The 7630-nt window shown below is 41.3% G+C and overlaps 1 protein-coding gene across 3 annotated transcripts in view; it reads right to left on the bottom strand.

Moving 5' to 3' along the window:
* Positions 1 to 2813: 2813 nt before the first annotated feature.
* Positions 2814 to 7630, bottom strand: part of DAPL1 (death associated protein like 1) — a 92019-nt gene continuing 87202 nt past the window's right edge. For all 3 annotated transcript variants that reach the window (XM_070507811.1, XM_014859485.2, XM_044768864.2), the window contains one exon: positions 2814 to 3093. In XM_070507811.1, coding sequence (XP_070363912.1) covers positions 2977 to 3093 — 117 coding nt within the window. In that variant the 3' untranslated portion in view covers positions 2814 to 2976. The remainder of the gene's footprint in view (positions 3094 to 7630) is intronic.

The raw sequence follows: 7630 nt of genomic DNA, 5'->3' as shown, positions 1-7630 counted from the left end.
CATATTGACGTATTTCTAGATGAAATTATATGATGTTTGGACTTTGCTCTAAAGTAATCCAGAAGGAGAGAGGGAAGAGGGGGAAGTGGGGAGCTGGAGGCTAGAGATAAAACAAGATTGGCCCATTGTTTAAGCCTGTGATGAGTATCTGAGGGTTCAGTATAATATTCACTCCACTTTCGTGTAGAGTTGAAAATTTTCATAATAAACACCTTAATTCAAGTCTGTTTATTAAAGATCTGCATGCGGGTTATTGATCTCCCCAGCCAACACATTGTCTTTTGACTGTGATCTCATCCCCAGCATGCCCCTCATACCCCACTATGTACGAAGTACGAAGTCTCTTCGTATTGATTTGTTGGCATGCCTATTTCCCTTTGGTCTAAGAGCTCAAGGTGGGCAGGGCAATGTCTTACTCATCTTTGTGTCCCAGTGTCTAGGATAGAGCCTGTTGAACTGAACTGATATGAGCTTAAGAAATGTATCTGCCAGGGGCTGGCCCCATGGCTGAGTGGTTAAGTTCGTGTGCTCCGTTGCAGGCGGCCCTGTGTTTCGTTGGTTCGAATCCTGGGCGCGGACATGGCACTGCTCGTCAAACCACGCTGAGGCAGTGTCCCACATGCCACAACTAGAAGGACCCACAACGAAGAATATACAACTATGTACTGGGGGGCTTTGGGGAGAAAAAGGAAAAAAATAAAATCTTTAAAAAAAAAAAAAAGAAAGAAATGTATGTGCCAATGAATCCCCAGCCGTATACCTGCCGATACCCCCGTCCCCCATTGTTGTCGTTTTTGCTGGGCCTGTGGACACATCACAGGGGCTTCTGCGTGGAACCACAGCACATTCATGCAGGGCTTATTCCTCAGAAGGCAGAAGGAGCACCCCCTTTGGCTTTCTGTGTGTGTGGCCATATCACCACAAAGTTCTCTTATCGGCTTGGTTCCTTTTCTTCTGATACATTCTCCAAGATAATTCCAATTTCCTTTCGGATCTGAAGTTCACATCAAACTTCTTACTGTCTATGATTTGGTGATTTAAGTAACTGCAATTATGGGCCTAAACCAATGCTGGACTTCTCACTGCATGTTTTCCCTTTAAGCAGCCTCTCTTCCTCTGCAGTACATCTTTCAGCTCTCGATAGAATGGTGCCCTTCTCTTCTTACTTTCTCTGGGTGGTTGGCTCTTACGCGTCCTCAGGAAAGGCAAATTTAGCAGTGTTGCCATCTTAGCTTCCCATTTCCCTTATCATCCTCCCAGTTTCCTCCCTGCTTCCATCTAGCGCCAAATCTTCAGCTTTCCCTTGAATTTCCTATTCTAGGCTCAGCTTCTACCATCTCTTAGAGTTCTCCTACTATTATAGTTCTGGCAACTTCTAGAACAGTCATCCTGGTACCACCTTGCTCTCACTACTCTTTTAAATGACTTATTATAAACCTGGGTTCATTTTGTTTTAGTCCCACTATGCCTCTGGGAAGGTTAAACTGGGGGTCAGATATTATGCCTGTTTGACAAGGATCAGAAAGGTTGAGTGGCTTACTTAATGTTTAAGAACTAGTGTGAGTCAGAAGCAGAACCCCAGTCTCCTAATCTCAGTCTAGTGTTCCAGCCAGCACCCACCATCTGGCTTATGCTTTGCTATTGTCCCCTGGGGAGTAGTAGCTGACCTTGAACTTCTGTGCATTTATTTGCCTTGCAACACTTACCTTTCTGGAGTATTTTTGACAATAGTCCCAGAGGACTGGGAACTGAGCTAAGCCAAAGTGGAGTGGTTAGGACTATCTTAGTGATTCATGCTGGCATCGACTGAAGGCTCTATATTATCTCAAACAATCCTCTTATTCCTGAAAAAGAGCCAACCAACACAGGGGAGGAGGTGGGATGCATCAGCATCACCACTGGGCCTTAGCCAGGTGCCTTTGGTGTTCCAGAAATCAGAGACAGGCTTAGCATCAGCTCGTACTCCAAGGGTTGTCAACTTGTAAAATAATGGACTAGAGTGCTGATCCTGTCCTTAGGTAAAGAGAAGTGCTGATCATTGGGCAGCATTATAATGTAGGGGTGCAGAATGATGGAACTGTGAGTAACAGTTAGCTTCTGTGGAAAAAGAATGTGATTGTCCCCTACCATCACCTGAGGATGCCCTTGGTTGTTCATATGTGAGTGTACGAAGAGTGTGTGTGTGTGTGCGCGCGCATGTGTGTGATAGAGGGCAGGAGAGCTAGAGCAATTTTAGCTGTGGCAACACTTTCCCTCCCATCCCCACCTCTAATTAAAATCAACTTCTATTCCCCAACTGCAATGCTCTGTAGCATCAGGGCCCCCTCAGTTCTAGAGCATGAACTTTCTGGGAGGCCCTGAGCAAATCTCCCACTGAAACTACAAGTCTACCTTCCATCCTTGATTGCTTTGCAGAAGAGAATATGTCTGTAATAAACCTCAGTTTTTCATTTTCCTTCACCAAACCTTCAAAACAAACTATATATTTATGTGGGAAACTGGAAAAGATATTTCACTTCAACTGAAAATTTGAGCATCTTAGACAAACACGCTGAGAAGAATCATTTCTCATGTCTGCAAAGAATATTGGCCTTTGCAAAGCTCAGCGTATTTCTCTCTAAACTTTACCTTCAAAGAGAATTCCCTGTAGGTGGAACAACTCAGGGTCGGCATCCAGGAGGAGAGAGCTTATCCAGTGGGATGAAGTAGCATGGTCAAGTATTCTGGATTCTTCTCTTATTCAGTAGAATTACATATGTAAATATCAATGGGACCCTGACCTGGACCAAAATGAGGCCCAAGAATGCACCGGATTTACAATTTTGAATGCTTTATTATCTAAAGTCAAAAGAAAAGATACAAAGGTGTTTTATTTACCAAGCAAGTACACTAGGCCTATCGAAACTTCTGGTCCTTTTTGCTAAGCTGTCAGATGTTTGAGGCAGTTGGCCAGATGGCTGTGTTTTATATCCCAGCTTAACATTTTCGAGGCTGCTGAATAATGTAGATCCTTTTCAGTGGGGTGACCTTCTCCAGAGCAGGTCTGGGTTTTTGATGTGCCACGTGCACTATTGCTGGAAATTTATGGCTGAGCTAAAGGTGAGAGGGAAAGAAAAAATAAGCATATTGAATCTTTTTGGTCATGAAGTATTAAAGTAGTAGAAAGCAATACAGTTGTTCAGAGGAATTTCACAATTTTGTTTACTTCTTTGATAATATTTCTCCTTTTCATACCACTTCAGCTCTGGACCCATGGGTATAAGCATTACCTGGGTTTTCCTTTATCAGCTTGTTTCTAATTTTTTAAATTATAAAACATATTATATAAAAAAATATACAAAATGTATACATGCATTTATATATATATTTTTTTCCTTGAGGAAGTTTAGTCCTGAGCTAACTGCTGCCAATCCTCCTCTTTTTGCTGAGGAAGACTGACCCTGAGCTAACATTCGTGCCCATCTTCCTCTACTTTATATGTGGGACGCCTACCACAGCATGGCGTGCCAAGCGATGCCATGTCCGCACCCGGGATCTGAACTGGCGAACCCTGGGCCGCTGAGAAGCAGAACATGCGACCTTAACTGCTGTGCCACCAGGCTGGTCCCCATTTATATATGTTTTGAAGTGACATTTTTAAAGGTAGAAATGGTTAATTATTTCTGCATCAGTCGTCTAATATTAACAATTATTCTGGCACAAGTATGCATATATGGGTCACTATATTCTAAGAAGGCTATGGGAACATTGGAGAAGGTCCTGAGGGGGATGGACTCCTCAATTGTTGAAAGATCAAGAATAAAGAACCTTGGAAAGAAGTTAGGAACAGTTAGGGTTATTTATTAGGTTGGAGCATATGAAATTGCTATTTTTGTACGTAAAAGATGGTCTAATATTGACCATTTCATGTGGTTCAATCTAAACAGCCTGGTGAAGAGAAGGCTGAGGAATGACTTACTAGCTCCAGGTAGTGAAAATTCTCATTAGTTGTCTCCACAGATGACATCTGTGAGGAATTAGGCTTAAATAGATTTAAATTAACAGGGACTGAGAATTTTTGACAATAAGAGGAAATTCATATAGAACCAAGAGACCGTATAGAATTTACATCACGGACAGCTTAAAATCAAAAGGATGCCGAGGGGCTGGCCCCGTGGCCGAGTGGTTAAGTTCTTGCGCTCCTCTGAGGTGGCCCAGTGTTTCGCTGGTTTGGATCCTGGGCTCGGACATGGCACCGCTTGTCAGGCCACATTGAGGCAGCGTCCCACATGCCACAACTAGAAGGACCTGCAACTAAGATATACAACTATGTACCTGGGGGGATTTGGGGAGATAAAGCAGAAAAAAAAAAAAAGATTGGCCACAGTTGTTAGCTCAGGTGACAATCTTTTATAAAAAAAAAAAAGGATGCCCAATGCTGCAAGCACTTCAGACGCATTTTTCCTAGGAGGAGAATTTGGACCCAGTAACCTTTTGGATCCATTCCAGTTCTTGGGTTTCAAGCCCATTGACACAACATGAAAGTACCTAAGGACACCTTCCTTAGCCAGCCAGGTAGGGATGCCTCAGCTCGCCAGGAATTTAACTTGTCACTTTTGAACTTATATGGCCTTGCTTTGACACTCAAATTAAATAAAAGAGAAAATAAATTGTTCATGACCCTAAGCATCACGTTGTTTATGGTTTGTTTGGTCTCCTCTAAGCCAGGGAAAACATATGTGCCTTATATCTCTTCTCAAATGTCCCTGAGCTCTGGGCACACAGCATTCCCTTTCATGTGAAATTTGACTCCAGAAAGTCCTTTCTTCTTGGTCTTAAAAAATTAAACACATTGGAAGAATATACACTGAAGTATTAACAATGATTATCTCCGAAGGATGGAATCATGGGTAATTCCTAGTCTTTTTCTTTACTTTGCCTATCAGTATTTTTCTAAAATTTTTCTTTTACAATGAGCATGTATAAGTTATATAATAATTAAACTCAAGGATGGTCTATGCTGGCATTCTAGCAGAAAGGAAGAAACATAATTGAGGTATTGGTCATAAATGTTGCTTTAAGAATCTAAGAAAAGAGCTGGTGACTTTTTTTGTCAGATCAATTATCATCCGGCCACATGACATGCATTTTATAGTACGTTAAGGGCAGAGTGCTTTATTTTGTTTTTCTTTTAACATTAGAATCAGAAAGAAACTTAAGAGGTCACTGCAGTAGTTTTTTTCAGACTGGGTGTCTTTAGTGTCAACTAAAACAGATGGGTTATTTCAGGTTAGCCCTAAACCACATTCGAGAGATTACAGGTAGGAAGAACAACTTGGCAAGTTACTTAAAGTCACATGTAAGGTAAAGGGGAGTGAGAAAGGAAATGAACAGGAAATTCTGATATAACAGACATCTGGGCAATTAGCCAAGCTGAGATGACAAGTTGAGAACGAAGAGAGAAAGGTGCAATATTGATTGTTGTTCTTAAGGCGTAAGGGAGATGATAGGTGGAGGCGGGGAAGCAAAGCGGACAGGCAAACACTGTTAGAACACACAGCTCTTAATTACTGCTTAATTTGGCACTAACTCATTATTTGACCATCTCCAGGGTTATCTCCACAATTTAGGTGCTATATTTTTTGATCATTTAAAAAATTGTGGTAAAATGCACACAACATAAAGTTGGCCATTTCAACCACTTTTAAGTGTATAGTTTAGCAGCATTAAATACATTTGTATTGTTGTGCAACCATCCCCACCATCCATCTGCAGAACTTCATCATACCAAACTGAAACTCTGTACCCATTAAACAGCAACTCCTCATTCCCTCCGCCCCCAGCCTCTGGCAACCGCCATTCTACCTTCTCGCTATGAACTTGAGTACTCCAGGTATCTCATGTAAGTGAAGTAGTGCAATATTTGTCCTTTTGTGTCTGGCTTATTTAATTTAGCATAGTGTCTTCAAGGTTTACCCATGTGTCAGAATTTCCTTCCTTTTTAAGGCTGAATAATATTCCATTGTATGTGTATGTACCACATTTTCTTTATCCATTTTTATGCTGATGGACACTTGGGTTGCTTCCACCTCTTGACTATTGTGAATAATGCTGCTATGAACACTGGTGTACAAAATCTATTCAAGTCCTTGCTTTCAATTCTTTTGGTTATATACCCAGAAGTGGAATTGCTGGACCAAGTGGTAATTTATGTTTAATTTTTTGAGGAACTGCCATATTGTTTTCCATAGTGGCTGCACCATTTTACTTTCCTATCAGTAATGCACAAGGTTTAGGTCTTACATTTTAACTAAGGCATTTAACTGAGGTTCTAAGAGCTCTGTTCAACTGTAGCTCAGGAGGGGAATGCCATGGATCAGAATGAATGGGAGATTGCCCCTGGGGCCTGTTGGCCATCTGTAAACTGCTCTGGGAAAATTTAGGTGAAAAAAAGAAAATCAACAGGATTAAGAAGGAAGTGAAAATCATTCTGGCAAAGATAATAGCCTTGGAGAAACAATCCATAATTACTAATTACAAATGTATGAGTTTTGTAGGGCCACTAGCAGGGTTTTACAGTAACTCTTGAAAATGGTAGAGTGGGGTTCTCTTTCTCATCTATCCACCCTCTCAATCACGAACATCTTAAGGTAGGAGGATCTGGGGACTGTGGGTGGAGAGTCTGTAAAGAGCCTTCCATTAGAATTGGTGAAACTGTAAATAAAGTAGTCAACCCCTAAAGGCCTTAATTCTTTGCTGTAGATTTTGTCTCAGTGGAGCTACGAAGATTTTATTTTCAAGTCTGAGCTAGAAATAAGTAAAAACAGCTTTCCAGAGTACAACCTACAGCCAGCTGTGCTTTAGTCTGGCATCTTACCTGTGAGGAAGCTTTGGACTTTTCCTCATTAGTCTTTGTACAATGATCGGCTTTGTAGAATGAAAGGTGTCCCTTGTCTGATTCATTAGGGTAAGAAAATCTAGGGTGACCCCACAAGAGAAAGAATTCAAGGCCGGTATATGTGTAAAGATTCTGCCTTGCTGTGGCTCCATCACATAAGGGGCACCATACTGAACTTGAAAGCAGATGAATGGAAACTCCCACATCGAGAATTTACCTTCATCTTGGCTAGCTGTGACCTCAGAACCTCTATTTTAATTTCAGAGAAAAAGCAAAAGAAATATGATAAAAGTCTTTATGATTGAGCTGTGAAAGAAACTCTAGATGCAAGAAAATCAGCAGCAGGTTTTGTTTTAGAGCCTGAAGTTAGGTTGTATTAGCTGACGGGCAGCTCTTCCATTCATCTTTCCAGGGTATTAACTTCCAACTGGAATGTTGGCACTTAGATTTCCACACCCTGTTAAGCAAAGTGCTTAAAACAAAACATTCAGCTCGAGTCAATGAAATTCAAGGATACTCCTGTGGTGATGAGAATCTACAGAACAAGAGAAACCTTTTTAGATTTGCAGATGACTTTGATAGTTTCCTCTCCCCCAGGATCCTGTTTCACATCCATCTCACTAACTTTGGCAGTGGTGACATATCTGGTAACTTGAAAAGTGGCCCCAACTTTAACTAATTCCACCTGCCTCCACACCATAATCCAACCGTGTTACTAATGTTTTAACTAACGTTTTAACTGGATGCTTTCAT

The sequence above is a fragment of the Equus asinus genome, chromosome 4 (genome assembly GCF_041296235.1).
Source record: "Equus asinus isolate D_3611 breed Donkey chromosome 4, EquAss-T2T_v2, whole genome shotgun sequence".
Classification (NCBI taxonomy): domain Eukaryota; kingdom Metazoa; phylum Chordata; class Mammalia; order Perissodactyla; family Equidae; genus Equus; species Equus asinus.
This window is presented reverse-complemented; position numbering and strand designations above follow the sequence as displayed.